The sequence below is a fragment of the Coturnix japonica genome, chromosome 12 (assembly GCF_054131305.1).
Source record: "Coturnix japonica strain WE chromosome 12, WE-NBRP24, whole genome shotgun sequence".
Lineage (NCBI taxonomy): Eukaryota > Metazoa > Chordata > Aves > Galliformes > Phasianidae > Coturnix > Coturnix japonica.
This window is the reverse complement of record NC_140674.1, coordinates 10,566,889-10,586,551: the sequence shown is the minus strand read 5'-3', so window position 1 is coordinate 10,586,551 and position 19,663 is coordinate 10,566,889. Positions and strand designations below refer to the sequence as shown.

General features: G+C 37.3%; 1 protein-coding gene across 1 annotated transcript in view; it reads left to right on the top strand.

Moving 5' to 3' along the window:
• The window catches only part of SLC9A9 (solute carrier family 9 member A9), a 147,799-nt gene extending 129,065 nt beyond the window's left edge, over positions 1–18,734 (top strand). The window contains exons 15-16 of the mRNA XM_085513024.1: positions 17,800–17,905; positions 18,431–18,734. Of these exons, the coding sequence (XP_085369150.1) occupies positions 17,800–17,905; positions 18,431–18,661 (337 nt within the window). The 3' untranslated portion in view covers positions 18,662–18,734. The remainder of the gene's footprint in view (positions 1–17,799; positions 17,906–18,430) is intronic.
• The last annotated feature ends 929 nt before the right edge of the window (positions 18,735–19,663 follow it).

Below are 19,663 nucleotides of genomic sequence, written 5' to 3'. Positions count from 1 at the left end.
GGTAATATTTTTTGAGACCCACTTCTGTCAGTGCATAGACGTTCTTGTTCTGTCTTTCTATTCACCACCAGACATGAAGAGTTAGTGAGTATAGGGAGAAGGCTAAAGCTATTGAGCCTCCTTCTGCCACATTTAGTTTGCCTAGCAGACAGCCAGATAACGAGAAGAAAGTGAATTACAAGTCTTTCCTAAAACAACTGTCCCTTCATTATTGAAAGAGTGCTCAAAATTGGAATGATGAATTCAAATAATTTAGCTGCTTTCCTACAGCCACAGAAGTGCCATGAAGTAAGGCTTACCAGAGCTTGTAGCAAACACAAGAGAGCTTATTTTCCACCATTGTGTGGATATTTAATGTCCTTGAAATTAATTTAAATTTGAGCGAATGTTTCTTAACACATACCATTTAGGTTGCAACATACTGTCTACTATGAATGGGGTGTGTTTATCAATAAGAAAATCAGAATTACATTATTACCAGTAATGTATATTTGAATTTTCCATGGACATTAATCCTTATGGTTTCTTACACATACCTGCACACAGTGACCTACTACTACACCTTAACACAAAACTAAACTGACGGTAAATATCATACCATAGAAAGCAAAACAGAATGACTTCATACAGAGGGCCATGAGCACTCCCTGGGAGGTAGACCTGCCACCTGAAGCCTCAGTGAAACCACCAAGCATTTTCTGGGGATTTTTCAAAACTGTAAGGTCAAATAGTCCTCTGCTATTAAAAGCTTCCATGTCTCATATTACTTTCCCTTCCTATGTCATCATCTCCTTTGGGTCAGCTCACCTGACACAGATCACAGATCACCTCATTGCCTATCCCAGAGTGACAGGAGGGGAAGCACACACTTCCTAGGCACCTTGCTTGCACTGTCAGTGCACTTTACTGCAAATGACAATCAACCTTATGCTACAAGAAAAAATGACTAGAAATAACAAAATCAAGGAGGGAATTATACAAGGAGAGAATGTAACTTCTGATTATGCCCGCAGTAGATGATAATCACAAACACAGTGAGGGACAGCCCTGTGTTGTTGCAGTGCACACCACCTTGCCATGGTCTGATGCAAAACAGACACATTAGGCAGTGTGTCTCAGTTTCTCCTCTTGTCCACTCCTTGAACTCCTCTGCAGATACCTGTCAGAAAGGATAGCTAGGAGCTATGGGACACATTTTTAACCATAGATTTCAATGTTCTTGCTAAGATGATTGTCTTTACAACTAATTTTAAAGATTAAAAAAAAAAAGGGGGGGTGGGGGGGGAACAGTTGGGGGGAAGAGAGGAAAGCAGGCTGGAGGAAATATGGAAAGATAAGCAGCCCATCAAATATCACAGATGTAGCCAGTAAAAGACTAGGAAGAAATGCAGACCTTTTATTTTCTTTTATTTATCATATACGTTCCAATGCACCTTGCTGCCCTATGGATCATATAAAAGCCAGATCAAGCATTCTTTTTCATGTGGCAGACCTGCCTGCCACCTTGGAAACCACATGATTTCACTAAACTGTTTGCCATAGGACACCAAAACATCATCAGGTACCTCATTACCACAAGGTCATATTATTCCAATATATGCCACCACTACTTTAAAATAGTTTCTAAATTTCTTCTGTCCTTCATTTTTCTCAGTTTCAAATCTCTTTCAGTCTCAAATAAAAGAAATAGCTAATATCAAGGTTTTAAAACGTAGTCTCTTTAAAATCTCATCTGTTGGACTTTCACAGTGTGAATTAAAAATAATTAACATTATAGAAAAAAACATTCAGCAAGAACTGCCAAAGTCTTTTGAAAAATCTGTCTATTTATCCAGACTTTGAACTACAGAGACAAAAGCCTCTGCATTTCAAATGGTACCTCTTTTTGAAGATATTTTAAAGAAACTTTAAGTCAGAAGCAGAGAGAGTTGCATTAATAAATTCTGAGAAACAGAGCAGACTACAAAAATACATCACCTTCTGAATTCAGACATGGGAATCAGCTTAGTCAATAATTTGCTGGATTAAAATCATAGAACCCTTAGAGTTGGAATGGATCTTTAAAGGTCATCCAGTCCAAATCTCCTGCAATAAACAGGACATCCACAGCCAGATCAAATTGCTCAGAGCTTGGTGCAGCCTGGCCTTGAAAGTCTACGGAGATGGGGCACTGACCACCTCTCTGGACAACCTATAATAGTGCCTTATCACCCTCCTTATATCCAACCTAAATCCCTCCTCTTTAAGTTGGAAACCATTTCCCCTTGTCCTGCCACCATACACCCTGCTGAAGAGTCTGTCCCTTTCCTTCCTGTAGCTCCCCTTTAGACACTGAAAGGAAACAAAACAAAGTTCATGTTATTCAAGAGGTACTTTCTTACAGCCAAATCTAGGAATTACAAAAAAAAATATCCCTAAAAGCTGTTATTGAGGAGTGATAAATCTCCTTATGCCTAAGTATTTTATCTAGGCAATTCCTGAGAAAATTGCATCACCTTACAGATGCACTCCAGCTATTAAGCTGCTTTCCTTCCCTTTCAGGGTGTTGTTACTGACTACATACTTGTCAGCTAAATAGGAAAATGTATTAAGCAAGAATGCTTTGCAGCGTGTTCTCATTTTATTAGTCACTGGGTGCTTGATCATATTTGATACTATTAAATTTCTTCCCTCTCAATTATTGTTGTCTCCAAGGTTCTCTTTCTGCTAAAGTAATCTAATTGTCTTCTCTATTGGTGATACCATCTAATTTGCAGCTGTTTATAAAATCCACTTGTGAAAACTGCTTTCATGCCCATTTACATTTGAAGGTCCAATCACAGGAGCAGGGCCCAAGACACACCTCACTCAACCTTTCTCAATTCTTGGATGCCTTTTGTAAGATGACCCAAGCTGCCTACAGGAGAAATTAATCTTGTAATATGTTCTATTCCCTTTTGTCTCTCTTGAATATTTTCCCCATGAGGCATTGTACCTCACATGTTTTACTTAAACCTACATATATTTGATCTGCTACCTTGACCTTGCCTAACAAATCATTTATCTTATCAAAGAAAGATACTACTCTAGCCTGACGCAATCTGCTTTTGTTAAAACACACTGCGTTTTATCCAATTTTCCATATAACTTAATGTCCTTGATTACCCTTTTCCTTCCGTATTCAGAGACTTCGCTTAGTATTGTGGACAGACTAGTGCAGCTCTTGTACCCCAAAATATTTATAATCTTCTGTCCTTGACAGCTATCCTAGGTCAGACAAAGCTGTATATGTACATATGGTCAGGTCCTAACTGTGCCAGTCATGTACTTTCCCTCACAACTTTTTTCAATATGAAAAAAACCTTTTAACTGAATAAAAACGTCCTTGGAAAATTCTGACTTTTCCTTGAAGCGCTATGCGTCTAAACCGAGAAGTATTTTTATCTGAGAAATCTAAAATATTTACATTATAAATGCTAACTTGTCACCTCTCATGAATTGTTTGCTGATCAGAAGGAGCTTCCCTTCTGACATGCAATAGACAAGAGCTGAAACCAGAATAATTTCCCACTGTCATGCTTAGAAACAGAAATTCATAGATATTTCTGTCTCTTCACAAGCAATTGCCTGAAACCTATGGAAATACAGAAATAGCCAAGGGAGCTGCTCTAATGTAAATCCAGTAGAAAACAATTAGAAACCTAGGCAAAAAAAAAGTATTTGCAGTAAAGTTATCCCAAGCCTTTACCTGGATCATGACAATGCCAATCATCCAAGAGGGACAGATGAAGGGAAATTTTCCTTCTTAGATGTTCCTTTGGCTAAAGTGAAATTAAAAAGAGGCAATTGCATTTAGGTCTTTCATGATACTGATATGACAAGTCATCAAGCTGCTACCAACTACTGTCATACTGGACAGGGAGCTGATCCTGCATCTGGAAACTTTACGTTGTGTCTCTCTCATTCAAAATCTCATCAACTGCCCAGATTAGCATCTGTCCCTGGGAGATGAACTGCCATGGGCAGAGGCACTAGAAATATCCTGCCCCATCACAACTTCCTTATTTTCCCCTGTTTTCCTAGATCCGGGTATCCCCAGCTGCTTGCTCTCTTTCATAGGTATAGGTAGGATAGGAATAAAGCAAGCTGCAGCATGGAGAGACATTGGTCTAAGCTCTCCAGGGTGATACAGGGCCATGTACAAAGCTAGTATTATAGATACCGTGATAAACTAGTAATTTTTGTATTGTTTAGCATCATACTTATATCTAAGCACCTCACTAAGTCCTCAAGATGCCAAATTATGCATCCTCTGCACTCTGTTGTTGACAGACTCCAAGCTAATGATTATAATTGAGTGCAAAGGCAATACAGATTTGTCAAATTCATTCAATAACTACAGGTTCACACGCAAAGATAATGAAATATTTATTCCACTGGCAGAGAGCAAAAAGGAGCTTAGAGGACATGCTTGCACAGAATGTTACCAAGCTAAGTGAAGCAGAGCTAAATAACTAGAAAGACAGGGATTAGCAATTAAGGTTACACAGACAATTTAGGACAACAAGGCACATAAGAAATGAAGAAAATAAAATAATAATTAAAAAGGCTTAAAGATTAAATGTATCTTGGATACTAAGCCAACTATCAGAAAAAATAATGAGAGCAGTTCTTGACTTTGCCATTGTCAAAGTGCTTCTCACAAGTGAAATAATTAAATTTAAAGAGAACAAATTTTAGCACAAGGGGTCTCTAAATTATCCAACTCTGACCTCCTGGATGTCAGGGACTTGAGTTTTATCCTGTATTGATCTCAGGAGCACATACAAGCACATACCTGTGATGTATCCACTTCTGACCATAAGAAAAAAGTCAGCAATGGAGAGTTTACTGCTTCCCTTAGGAATGTTTTGCACTGGCCAGTTACTCACTTCTAAAACATCGCTTTTTTTTTTTTTTTTTCTTTTCTTTTAGCACAGATATCATGATCCTCTATTTATTTACTGACAATTTCCAGTATCAGGATTATTTTTTTACATGATGATACTTAAAGTGTTCATTACATCACTGGCTTATTTTGACTTTTCATTTAGTTTTAATATTTTTGAGGCAGAATGAAAGGGATTTCACATTTTTTTCAGATTGAAAGAGATCTTACATCTTTCTCGACATTTTGAAACTGCTTTAAAATATGGACCATCACACTGGGTAGGAGTTCTTCAGCACTAGTCCCACAATCAGCCTTTGTAGGTATTGACACTACTTTTATTCTTAGCTCATTGCCTACATGCATTTTTCCCCCCACCCCAGACATCCTTAGCTTCAGTCCACAACTGCTGCAGAGACTTTTGGCTCTTTGCATTTGTTTGTTGCCAGCAATGCAGCTAAAGGAAATACACTGGAGTGAAAACAGCTTACAAATCAACTAAGGCGTGACTGCACTGCCTTTATGGCGACTTAATCTATATCATCCATACATACATTTTGGTGAAGTTGGTGAAGTTACCAATTATCAAATTTTCTACTGATCACTAAAATCTGCATGGAAACACTGACCAATCCATGACAGTTCTCCACCAGCAAATACTGTTTCTAGTCTATCAACTAGCCAGTTCTTAATCATTTTAATGCATGTCTTATTGATACTTTAAAGAGCTAATTTCAATCATAATGCCATTCCAAATGTCTTACACAGCTGATTAAGTGCAGATCATTTTTATCAATCAAACTTGTAATTTCTTCCAAGGATAAAATTAGATTTGTCTGACAAGTTCTGTTTTCTATACCTACAATTCTCTACAGTCTTAGGAGTAGGTTAAAGAGATATTACCACTCTACTACAGTTATATACTTCCCTGAAAGTTGCAGATAGAAAGGTTCTGAACACACAGTCTATGGTTGTCCATCTCTAACTTCCTCATTTATAGACATAGGAGCAGTTTCTAGTACCACGTATCACAATCTAAGATCTTACTTTAAAAAATGTATATTGGGTGGTTTAAAATTATGATTCACTAAGCCTGGGCAGGTCCTTTTGTTTTAATTATTTTTTAAAACTATTTGCAATGTTAGGCCTCTTTTGTTATTTGACCACAGATTCCACAGTAAGCAGGGGGAAGATAAATGCTGAATAGTTTAAAAATCATATCTTCAAAGTTTAGATAATGTCTAGTGCAAAACAGCAACAAATCAAAGGCCAAGATAAGTACATTTATTTGAGCCTTTTTTATTTATTTATTTTCCATTTTTTTTCCTGAGAAGAATGTGACCTTTCAGCCAGCTCACTTCCTGGTAGAGCACTGCTAACTCTATATCTACTCAGACACTACATAAATGTCAACCATTTGTGTAAATTCCATTAAGTACTCAAAATATGACTATATGACTATTACTGCTAAGACATCCCGTAGGCTCACAAGTATGTTTTAGATTTCCTGGTTTCCTGACTCTCCACAGTTCTTGCCTACCACCACGGATTTTAGAAATCAATTAAAAGTTGTCATCCTCCTAATAGAAGTGACTTTAATCTGGATTAGTAACTTAGACATAAATCTCATGTATCTGGTGAGGAGTTCAGAGCCAGTTTTTTGTCAGATAGAGGAAAGAAAAGAAAAGCAGTGATCTGAGTGAATATGTTTCTTAAACAAATCACAGTCATGGAACTGCTACACTCATTTGTACGCTTTATAGCTGGCTTCTGTTTTATGGGTGACTCATGTCTGAAACCCCAGTAGCTGACTTCTCAGGCTATAATGAAAATCCAAGAACAAGAAAAGCTCATACTCATTCATACTGCTCTTTACTTTCCCCCATCTTTACTGCTGTTTGCATTTGGGTCAGTGCCTGCATTGGTACGTGTGCATTGCATTGTACCAATTAACAAAGAAGATAATAAACTAAAACAAAAATACATCTCAGATTGTGTCTCCAGAATTCCCTTTTGGAAGCATAATGTACTGTGAGATGCAAGGTAGGCAAGCCTTAACAAAATGGCTTAACCTCTCTGAAACTGCTGCCTAATATCCACAACATCTCTTGTAACATGTTAAAGTTATCCTGTAAAAAGGATTACAGAAACATTTTATGCTTTAGCCAAATACAGCGATTACAGCATCACAAGGACACAGATTTTCTCATGCTGTGGCAGATCCAGGTACCACCGTACTGATTCACCAGCTACAAATAAAATTAAAAAAAATCCTCCAAGTATATTTCATAGTTTGTGGAGCAGGAGACCTAAGGTCTATCACCCCCCTCTTCCCCCCGCCCCCCCCGCCATTGTCTCATCTTTCACACTTCTAAGTGTGTTATGGTATCAGATTAAACATGCCTTTTTCACACAGCCTGTGATTCCTTCAGGAAGTGATTGCTGAGAGTTGAATACCTGCTGTAAAACTATACATCTTTTTTTGCCTGAAAGTGAGTACCTTTTCATTTTGTTAAGTCCTCACATACCCTTAAAAATGTAGGAAAATGGTAGAAAGTCTTATATATATACTCAATGCAGTTTCTAATCTAAAATTCCTACATTTGCAAAATGATATTCCTTCCAAAGCTTCAATCAAGCAGAAGTCATCCTGTTTTCCCACATTCATCCAGCTACATTTCCAGCTGTGCATCCCAAAGCTCTCCCATCACAGCACATTGCTCCCAGTACTGTTCTCTAGCATTCACAGCCTCCCAGGGAACTTTTTCCACACAAAGACAGATATTAAGAGTTTGCCCATTGCACTGCAGACTACACAATAATACAAAGTGTGAGAACAGCTATCCTAACTGGAAATAGAATGCTAGTTTTTAGATCTGTTTCTATATTTCATAAACTTCTCCAGTGATCAAAAGGCAGATTAATCTCTTAATATGGATCATCTGTACTGTTATTTTAATCTGCCATTATTCCTAAGCAAAACACTTCATTTAACCAATTTAGGATTTTAAACTGTAATATTAGGATAAATACCTCACATTTATTTCTCCTTGCATTATTAAAGCTGCTATTATTCTTGTTCAGTAAAAATCTTTCTTTTGCTAGTATCTCTGTCATCATTCATTATCCTCAATTGTTCTTCACTCTGAAATTTCCATATATCTTCATGAATGTTACACTATGAGTATTTTCTAACTGCTTTTTCTCTACTTTAAAATGTCCTTTCAAAAGCAAAGATCTGTCTTGCCAGAAGGCTGTTTTCTTTGGATTACAGTGGAACATATTCCTGCACAAAGTCTTCCCTTCTTCATACACTGAGCCCTCCACCTCTTAATGTGCTTTCTTCACAAACCCATTAGAGACTTTCAGCTTTGCCCAGCTAGCTAATTGTGCACATAACATGGGTCACACATCAGAAAAAGCTGCAAGAGAATCTGCAGACATAATCTTTGGGCCAATCTGCTCACAGGAGTAAAGTTTCTCAGGGGATGTATTAAACTAAACAAGCTTTCTGTTAACAAGGTTTTGCAAAGGCTATCCTGCTCTCAGCAGCTCAGCAAGATTAAAAGACTTATTTTTGACACTCCCTGCATCTCCTTTTTTCATTACCTAACAGCCTATAAGCACAATATGTTACATGAGTAAGTAGAACATTATTCCAAAAATAGTGATAGAACATGTCCCAGTTTACATGCTACATGGTCTTTGAATCTTCTCTCATCTGGAATGAATATCGTTTCACACAAGTATACAAATAAGCAATAACATAATTTTATGACTGCATGGTATGTTATTTTATTGCTATCAGCTTTGCCACAAACTTCACCCAATAATGATCATCTTGGTGCTCTGCTTTTATATTCAGTAGGGATACCCTGTGGTCAGAGATGTGTGTATCTTGTACATTTGTATTACTACTGACCTATCAGTCTCAACTCCCTGCCAGGAATGATCATGGCACCAATCCTCCTGGAAGCTACACTATGGCACACAGAAGACAGGAAGGTGATATAAGAAAATCAGCATGGCCCCACCAAGAGTAAATCCTGCTTGGCCAACCTAGGTGGCCTTCTATGGTGTTATAACTGCATCAATGGATAAGCAAAGAGCCACTGACTGCATCTTTGCAGACTTTGGTAAGGCCTCTGACACAGTACCCCGCGACATCCTTCTCTGTTAAAAGAGATGGATTTTATGGGTGGACTGACTGCAGGGTCAATTCCAGAGAGTGGTAAGTAGTTGGACTGGATGACCTTTAAAGGTCTTTTCCAACTCTAAGGATTCTATAATTCTATGATATTGAGCCAAGAGATTAGCTGTCTGGCCTATCTTCCACTGCTTTACCAAACAGCTTTCAAAAAACCTTCAGAGTTTTCATTTTCTTTGGAATTACTGATTTCTTTCCTTCTGGCATGATACCCATCTCTTTATTTACTCGTCTTTATTTCCCAAGCTTATGATAGAGAAAAAGATTGGGCTTTTTTAAATACGTGTCATTCTTTACTTTTTTTTCCTTTCAAAAAGATGTATGAATCATCACTTCTGTTTCTCAGTTTTTGTCAATATTCACAAAAACAGGTAAGCATATAAAATGCATTGCTCCTCCAAGCCCTCCTTTCACATTCATAGCTCATCCTTTTCTTACACAGTGTTGAAGGGTTTTGTTTGTTTTTTGCAATATTTTCTCAAACAGGATCACATTGCCCTTTCAAGTAGCACCTCCATAACCAGAATCATTCATTGCATCTTGGCAAAGAAAGAAGCTGGCAGTTTGTTAGAAAATATCTCCATACACCTGTGGACCATTTTAAATGTAACTGTGCAGCTATACCTAGAAAGATAAAATAACAAATTTCCTGAAAAAAAAAATGCCAGACTTCTTTTCCTATTTTAGCATAGCTTTGATACACTGGCTTGAGTTCTCAATCCATGTCACCAAAGGACTGCATGCAAGAATATTATTCCAGCTACTGCTTGCAGAATTCTAGCTGTCGTGCTTTGCTTTCACTGTAGTATTTTACATTCAGGTGAATTACACACATCATGATTGAAAGGTATTGCTCACATTCCCTTCTTCCTAGCCATTCCTCCTTCCATCTCCCTCCTGGTCTCTCAACTCTCTATTCCAGTAGCAGAGGCCATGCAGTGAGTGCTAATCCCTGTAACAGTATTAGTAGATGCGAGATCGTCATGCCTGATATTTCTTTGTGAGAGGTTTCTAGAAGCTTTGTAGCTTTCATTTTATTTGAATCCAATCTTTTCTCAGATGTGACTGAAGTAAGTTGTTAGATCAAAACCAATTATATTGACTGGGTTTAACGTTTAGATTTAGCTTTCCTGCATCTTGAAAATGATCGGGCTTGTGGGCCATCAGTATTAGCAGTGCACACAAACAGAGCCAGTTCTCATTTTTCACACATCCATTTTTTGGGTTCATTCTCAAGTAGGCAGTAATGCCAAGAACATCCTCCTGAAACACCATCTTCCATGCAGAGCACAGAAATCCCTGCTAACTCTCTTGCTCTTCCGCACCTATTCCCTCTGCCAATTACTGGGGCTGAAGTATCTTATACAGCAGATGTGCTTCATGTGAAGAGCTTGAAAGTGATCTCATCTGAGGCAGATGGCATCAGACTTTTTAAGGTGTTAAGGTTCTAGGCACAGCCAGGTCACAGCTCTGTTCCTCCTTTCTAACTCAACAGTTTTTCTCACTCACATCAGTGCTATAACCAAGCTAAAAGGTTTCCCACAAGCAAGTCTCCTTTCTGCAGGGAAGATTACCATTCACAGCACAGGTACTATACTCAAGTTACACATATAAAAGTTTTCAAGGGTCCTGCGAGATTTCCTACATCTTCAGATACACCAGGACTCTTTTTTATTATTATTATTTTCTGAGAGGAAATTCCTTCTATGAATATCATTGCCATTTAGGTTTTCACAAGTTTAATTATTTTAAAGTTTTTATTTCTGTTGTTGACTTTGACATCAAAGTTATTTCATAGCAATCTATCCTTTTTTTTTTTTTTTTTACTTTTTTTCCTCTTAAAATTTCCCTGATATAGAAGATGCTGATATAGAAGATCCCTGATATAGAAGATATAGATTTGGTTTCTTATATTTCGCCTCAGGAGCTCTGCTTTTTATGTCCTGGAGTAACATCAAACTTTAGATACCTAATTATTAGCTAAGTCTAATCTAGTTGTTAAGACTCTTCTATAGTCAAAGGGAAAGAAACTCATCTCAGTTTCAATTCCAATTAGCTCAGACACTGTAGGACAAGACTGCCTTGGGATTTGCCTGTGTTTCTTTATTGATGAAAGACTGCTACATTAGCTTTGTTCTGCATATCCTGCTATAAAGGGTCTGCTGGTGGGAAGACAGATCCTATGAACGATGCCAATTGTGAAGCATGCACTTTTCTCTGAAAATAAAAAAAGTCACATACACCACACCAGTAATACCCTTTGTATTTTTCTTTCTTTTCCTGCTCTGTAGCCCAAGGGATATCCTTCTATCTTACTGTTGTTGTTTTAAAGGGGTTTTTTTGGAGAAGTTTACTATAATACGCAACTCTGAGAAGGCTCTCAGCCATTAGTCTGTAATAGAGAACATCTCTTTTGCATTCTCCTATACAATATCACATTGAAAGCTGCCTCTTTATTACATGCCTTCCTATAATGAATTAGATAGCTGTTTTCATAAGTACCCCACAGTCTTTTCATTATATATTATTATGTTTCATGGCATGCATTCCACATCATAACATTTACATATATGTAACAAATTTCATTCATTCTCACTGAGGCATTTTAAAATGTTGACATGTATATGATTATTTGGTTGCATTCTGATGAGAGGGGTGGCTGTTGTTAAACAGATGGTCATTTCCTTGTTTTCACATTATATAACTAATGTCAGGGAGGTTCTTTCTTCTCTTTAGTTGCCTCATATAGTCTGTCTCTTCCAGAGCTTTCTTACGCTAATTTGCCTGGCATTCACATCTGTTCACATATTCCATTTGAGTACTATACGAGCATTCTCCTACCCTTCCTGATGTCCTATCCTTCTCTTTTCAAAAGTAGCTGCGTTATCCATTCATCAATTATCTAAGCAAGTCTCCATTTACATCTCAGATTTTTTTCCTTTGCACGCAAGTGTTAAATTTGGGAAACAATAGGCTTCAAATAACTCGAGCAAGATGTCTCAATTTTCTTCTTTTCTTCGAGCTCTCAACTAGAAATCCATGGTCTGCAAATACACCAGACATTTTACTCAGTGCATACCTGATAACAAGCCTCTTATCTGTCAGCAGCTACTTATCTGTAAAAAGACTCAACTAAGATTAATTCTATCAACTCTTTCCATTTTGCACACATCTCTACAGTGCTTCTAGTTTCAAAGCTGAAACCTAACAAATTTAGTCATATTCAGAATAAAAGACAGAGTTTGTTTTTCGGGTCTGACTTTAAACCTGGTTTGAGAACCTTAATGTCAGACAAACAGACCTTCCAGTGAGGATGCATTAAACTAGTTTTTATTACTCCTGATTTTCATCCACCCTCCCTGCCCTCAGATGTGACTGAACCTAGTAATCACTTAAAGAGACACAGTAATTCAGCTTTGCAGGTCTGCAGTATGATTCCATTTATCCTCAGTTGTTTAGTACTTCAGGTTTCAACAGTGATGGAATTATTTTTTTAGTCAACTCCATTTAAAAAAAAAAAAAAAGAGAGAGAGAGAGAGAGTCACAGACAGACAGAATTCATTAATGTTGACTCTAAATTAAAATATCACTTAGAACAGATGTAGTCACTCCTCTTTAACTTTCTCCACAATGCAGTTTAGCTTATCTGTACAAGTTAAATCACCTTAAATCTTGTGGTATTTTCAAAAATATACTTGCAATTATAATGATTGAATTTCACATAATCATGCTCTGCTTTTTTTTGAACCACCCTACAGCAAAGAAAGTTCTGTTGTACAAGAGGAAAGATCATCCTCTCTTATAAGAGTCAGGAGGAGAAACCCCTCTTTAACTTAATCTGCTCTGTGTGCATTTAAAAGTTGGAGATGTCTCTGCGCCTCACCAGTTCAGTCATGCACACAAGCTGTTGTATAAAGTAACCAAATAATCTCAGTCAGCTGTTAGCAGTAGCTAGCCACGTGCAGAACTTAGCCAGATAATCATAGATTTGTGGCTTGCTTGCTCCTATGCAAGCATTAAAAAAGAAAAGGAAATATTTGCTCTTTATACTATCACACAGCTAACGTTAAACTCCTTCTCTCTTTAAAAAGTGAAACACTACCAAGCCGCAAAATAAAATATGCTCTTTTTATGGAAAACACTGAATGAACAGAAATGATATGTTTTCCTTAATATGTTCTATACCTTTCTTCATAAATACAAAAGAAAGAAACTCATGACTTAACGAATTCACAAACCACAATTTAAGTGTTCACAATAGGGTAACTTTCAAAATGAAAGCTGCAGTACTAAAGAAACCTTCAAAACACTGTACAATGGAAAGATTCTGGGAGTGGTGATATTTGACTCTAGAGACTTAAGCCTACAGCAGAAATGTTAACACCCAGCAAAGCAGCATTTAAGGGCATACTTGGAACAAATCTGTACTTATAACACCAGCTTACCTGCTTTAGGAAAATAGTCTTAAAGAAAAACTAGATGTAATTCTGACTTGTATCACAAGAACTCCTTCACTTTTGGGCTTTTTAATAGCCAATATTGTAGTGTGAGAGCATTTGCCTCCTTAGGGAAGGGTGGAATTACATTGAGTTACACAGCCACCATTATGTGAGGAGGAAAAAGGCAAAAACACCTCCTGAGCCAAATGCAGTACTTCATAGAGCTGAAGCTGAGCTGCCATATGTATTTATAACTGTGGTCACTTCTGCTCATGGGATTCGGTTGTTTTTTCCCCCTCTTCAAACTATAAATTAGTTTTTTCTCAAAAGCTCAAGTCAAGCAAACAGAAAATGAGGATGTGACTATCACTGCTTTTCTCTTTAGCAAAGCCATCAGAATTGGACTTGCTCCTCTAGCAAAAGAGAAATGCATTTCCTTTAAGTCTTTGAGTCAAAACAGTCACAACATTTCTGCCTTGCTATTTTTCTCTTTGAACAGCCTCATATCATTAAGTTAAAAACAGTGATTTTACCAACATTCTCCAAATTGTGTCCAATGATGACATTTTAACAAAAACACAGTCATTTCAGTGCATTGACTGAAAGAAAAATTGAGATTCCAGTTTCTTCATTCTGAAACCAGGCAAAAAACTGTTTTCAAATCCCAGAATTCCTTGCATAATGGAATTATCAATATGTGGCTACTGACATTGGCATTTCTCATCAAGATAAACTGACAACTTTCATTTGAAGATTTCATTCATGTTGCCTGTAGTTTTATAAATAAATATATATTTTTTATAATTTTTTGTTTTGCTTTTGAGGGGGGTGCTGGGTAAAAGTGAAGCAATTCCTATTTTTCCCTCTGAAAAGTCCTCAAGAGATCTTCCCTAAATTATCTGTACTTAAAGGAAAGATCTCAAATTCCACCTTGAAGACCTGAAAGTTCAGTTTGAATATCACATTGTACAGCTTTGAAAAGTTTGCTATCTATGTGCTTTCTACAGAACCAACTTCTGTTTTATGAGCAACTCCCTGAAGGTCCTGTTGCTTCTGAGCACACTGCATCCTCCAGCAGCCCCTGCTTCACTTGCTCAGCCTTGTCAACCCCAGCAAACCATCTGTATGAGGTTCACTTCAGGCCACACTGGCCAGACATACACAGATGAGACCCAAAGTGCTGTCTTCCTGACTGTCTTCTCCACAAAAGCATTATCTTTGTTTATTGCTGAGCAAGAAGTAGTCATATGATTCAAATTCAGAAAAGGAGAAGCAGAACAAGGGAGCAGGCAAACACTGACACAGGTGCTGAGTCTGGTGACAATGAAGAAGGTAGAGGAACTGTGTCCAGCCACTGGCGACCACAGACTGGAACTGTCAGGCCAAAGGGATGTTCAAGTAACAAGGGTACAGGTTTGTGAGAGTAAAAGCCAGGACATACAAGGACACAACAAAAAATTTAGTATTTGATTAGATGAGCAAAAGAACATTAGCATGGCCAGTACTATACACTGATTCTAAGATGGATCACACATGTGCATATGCAGGCATGGCAAACTCAGTTTCCCAATTTCAAAACCGCCACACCACTTTTCCAATAATAATAACGCTCTTTAACATAGTCCAGTATCTGAGCCATGCCTGTCCTGCCCATGGAGAGCTGAAATGCAAGTCTAAGAGTAGGCTGTCTGATGTAACATCTGTCTGCTATCTTTTCCCCAGTCCTGCTCTAGAAAGGTATAGAAGGCAGTATCTTCTTAGTTCTGCAAAGAATTTTACACTTTGGGGTTTTCCTCCAATTTTTAAAGCAGAGTTAGTGCAAAATCCATCTTATTACTGTATTTAAATTCTTTCTCCCAGGAGATGCAACCAGAACAACTGGAGTGTGATAAGATTTTTTTCCAGCCTTAAAATGCTATAACCCATGTCTGATATACTCTTGAAATGCCAGCATCACACATGGATTAAAATTCCCCTTTCATGCTGCACTGAACAATGTGATTACGTCTGTAATACTATAAAGAAACCGTGCCAACAACAGAGAAAGCATTTACAGCACTGGTCATTAAAACATGACAAATAGGCCCAGCAAGTTAAGCTCTTTCATTGGACTGAATAATTAATTACTAGTTAACTAGTAAGGAGCAAGAAGTAAATAATTTATTACAGAACCAAAAGCATCATAACAAGATGGAGAAAAATGACTTCACTTTAAGCAGCATCTTCAGAGACTGAAAAGCAAAAGCACGGACAATGCAAAACAAATGTGAAAAGGGATTTAGAAGATCTATCACAGCCCAAAATGAAGTCTTCATGCAAGTTTACACATAGCAATCAAATACTTGCTGAAGTTAATCCCAAAGGCAGTGGTGGCTCAAAAGATTGGGGAGAGGAAAGGGGTTAGGGTAGAAACCCCACATTGAAGATTACTGCTGGCCAAGTAGTCTGCCTGTTTCAGCATGCATCCCCTATTCCCATCTGGTATGATGCTGGGCTTCACACAAGCACATGTGTTGCCTGTGCAAAGCACAGGAGATAAACGGGCCAAGTTAGACTGAGGGCTGTATAGTTTGCTATAAAGTTATAAGCTTGCATAGACATGAGGCCTCACTAAGAGATCATAGTTTAAAGAGGAAATGCAGAGAAATACTCATCTTCTGTTTCTTACTCTGGAAGAAAATAAAAGAACAGCACAGAAGGACTTAGTATAATCACGTGAAGCTTCCATTAAAAGCCTCTATTTTTCACACTGGGTATGACAACTCAGTGCAAACACTTCAAGTTGTTTGTACTAACAATGCCAATATTTCTAATGATGAAAAATCTAGAATTAGGCTCTAATTTGCAGATTTGTCTTTTCTAATCAGGTTTGTTTTTTGTAGTGCTAAAATCAAAACAGCTCTAACTGAAACCTTCCATACTTTGCATTTTAAAAGTAGCTCTCAAATACTTGGCATTTGGGAAGTCTTTTCCTTCAAGATTCAAATAAAATCAGGTCAGGAAGGTTTCTTGTTTTTTTTCCTACTCCTGCAGAAACAGAAGGATGTAAACTTTCCTACACAATCCCATCCAACTGACACTTTGATCCCACCTGGATTGTTGTTTTTGATCAAATTTGTTTATTTAAGTGGACTGAACAACCATCTTTCCCACTAACTCAGTATACTACTTAACTTTTGGATGAAGGACTCACAATCTTCCGATGGAAATTCTTTAGAGTTACACTGAAGAAAATACACATACAAGTAAAAGACCACAGAACAACTACTATGGCTGTAGTATGAAAAACAGCCAAGCACATAATCAAGTCTCAGTTACAGGCTGAAAGGCTAGAGGGTTTATCATGACTCAATTTCTTCAGTCAACAATCAATAATGAAATTTTTCCCTTGCTTGCAAAAAAATAAAAAAATCTGACAGACCTGTCTGAAGAACACCAAAAATTACTTTGCAAGTAAAAATAGCAGAGAAGATACGTCAGCTTGAGGGAGCTGCTATTGGCAGACACAAGGTTGATATATTTGCTTAAGATGAACAGGTTTTTCTTTCATCTCAATAAAGCACTTTTGGATGAATAAAGATAGGAGAGACGTGTGAGACAATAACATAAAGCCTGTTCTTAATGTATTTGTATGCTTCTATGTAAAGAAGCATTGATGTAAAACAGATGTATTGAATGTTGTAAAACAACTGTGTAAAACAAATGTATTAAATACTGAAGGTAGAGTGTTACAGAGAATAACATTTGTACGTTCCTCAGGATAAAGAAACATGATATTTGATGAAATATTACTTGTCAGTTGAAGAAATGCACTGATCTTACAGAAAACTTAGTATATGCTTAAAAACTGTTAGCTACCGTTCTTACAGAAATAGCTGATACAATTGCATCTTATGCAATTATAACAGGAAATACTTTAAAAAGATCACACTTTTACAGCAAACAGCGGATGAGAACAGCAAACAGGATAACCTAGCGTGTATTGCATCCCTTCCAATTCCTTCTCCCATTTATGTACCCCATGACATTCACTTCAGCCATTCTGCTATACTTCAGAACAGATTTTGAGCATCACATCCGAGACTGGTGAGAGGTAAAAGTCAATGCAATAATGGATGAGTAAATAAATGCTGTTTTGTTTGTTTCCATCTAGTTGGGTGATTGCCCTTATGCTTTACAAATAAGTTTCTATAGAATCATCTTAGTATCAAATCCATACTGGAAGCTTTCTTTAACAAACATCGCAGATACTTGAAGCCTATTTTAACACATGCTGGTCCACCTCTCACAACGACATTACCTGGATGGTGTAATCCTATTGCCAGACTTCTGACCAGCCCCAGTGCATATGGTGTAAGTACCTAACTTGGTTAATGCTATTTAAAGTGTACCCCAAAAGTCACTGTACTCAATGAAACACTGGCACAGTGCTTTTCCTAAAGCCTATTACTTTTACAGTGTGGGATTATAGGGATTTTTTCAGGGTTGTAGAGAGGGGTCGCAGAAGGTGCCATGCAAGAATAGCCATGCATATTCAGCTAATGAGTCAGATTTTAAGTAACTGACTCAGATGCTGAAAGAAAGCATTGGCTGTTCCATCCCACTAATGCCAGTGATATTTAAGCACTGAAATTATCCAAGAGATTTGAATAGTAAATTACACTTCACAACTCTGTCCAAGAGCTGAACATGATAAGCAAGTATTTGCCCTAATCATCATCAAGATTTCTTGAAGATCGTAAGTTAGTAATTGAAACAGTAAGAAAATAAGGATATTCAGTGAAAAGAATTGTATCTAACCTGCTCTTCATTTAAAACTTAATAAAAATCCTCTTGAATGTTCTTTCACTAGTATTTTTCCTTGTTTGAAACATACAGGATCAGCTGAAGAATGAGGACACAGATTATATCATAAATAATGATGAGCTGACCAAAAACTATGAAGCATCTGCTCAGACACCAGTGCCTCCACAGGACAGAACAGGCTGCAGCCAGGCAGCAGCCAAGGAAGATTTTTGTGAAGGAGACCTTGGATTAGGAGAATACAAGCTCCAGCTTGAACATACTCCAGGTCAAACTCAGCTGAATTTATCAGCACGAACAGTGTAATTTTAGATTGTAAGAAACAAGTAAACCAAAGAAATAAAAACATAACTACACGAACAAGAAGCAAGAAAATGTACTAAGGTTTCTTAGTTTTCTTTGTTGTTCTTTTTTTTAAAGATGTTACCAAATAAGTTCTGGTTCCTCCACTGAAAAAAAAAATATATATCATCTGTACAACAACAACAATATGAAATTCTTCTTTACTGCAGCACTTCTTATTAAAGAAAGAAACAGTACCACCAGTCCACTGTAAATCCATTACAGTCGCATGTTGTCTCAGGTGGCATTTGACTGCGTCACATCCCTTACACATGTACACTTTCCTTTGAATGTTGCTTATAATCTTTAGTCTGCTGGGATGAAGACAAATACCTTCCTAACATGCTCAGAGCACATCTAATACAAAGCTCCTAGAATCTCTGTATTAAGACTGGATTCTCCCAGGCAAAATCTCTCCTTTCACATATTTATTTTACTGTTTCATCCTGGTAGCACGGTCAGCACTAGTTAGAAAAAACAAGAGGAGAATTTAGGTATGAAAGCATTGATTATATCTGCATAAATGCAGCAATGAAATAAACATGGAGTCAATCACACAGCTAGATGTCATATCCCTATTATTGTGTGCTAGCACAGATGAGCATTTATACCTACTAAATAGGTAGTGCAAACACAAGGAGAGAGTCAGGCTATCATTAGGCCATGTGCTTTTTCTCACCTCCAGAGTTTCAACAAACAGCACATAATATTCCTGACTAAGCTTTTCAAATAGGGTCACCCTTAACACACACCACACATCAGCAGCAAATTTTTCATCTTGGGGAAAAAAAATAATAAAAATTAAAAAGAAAAAAAAAAAAATCAAGCCATCCTCATGAATGATTGTAAAGACAAATATATCTTGATTTCAACATAGATGGAAACTGAGATACTAATTTAAATATAATCAAACCTCAGTCATTCTTTTCCAGTCTAATTAATTAATAAGTGTGACTAGAACAGCTG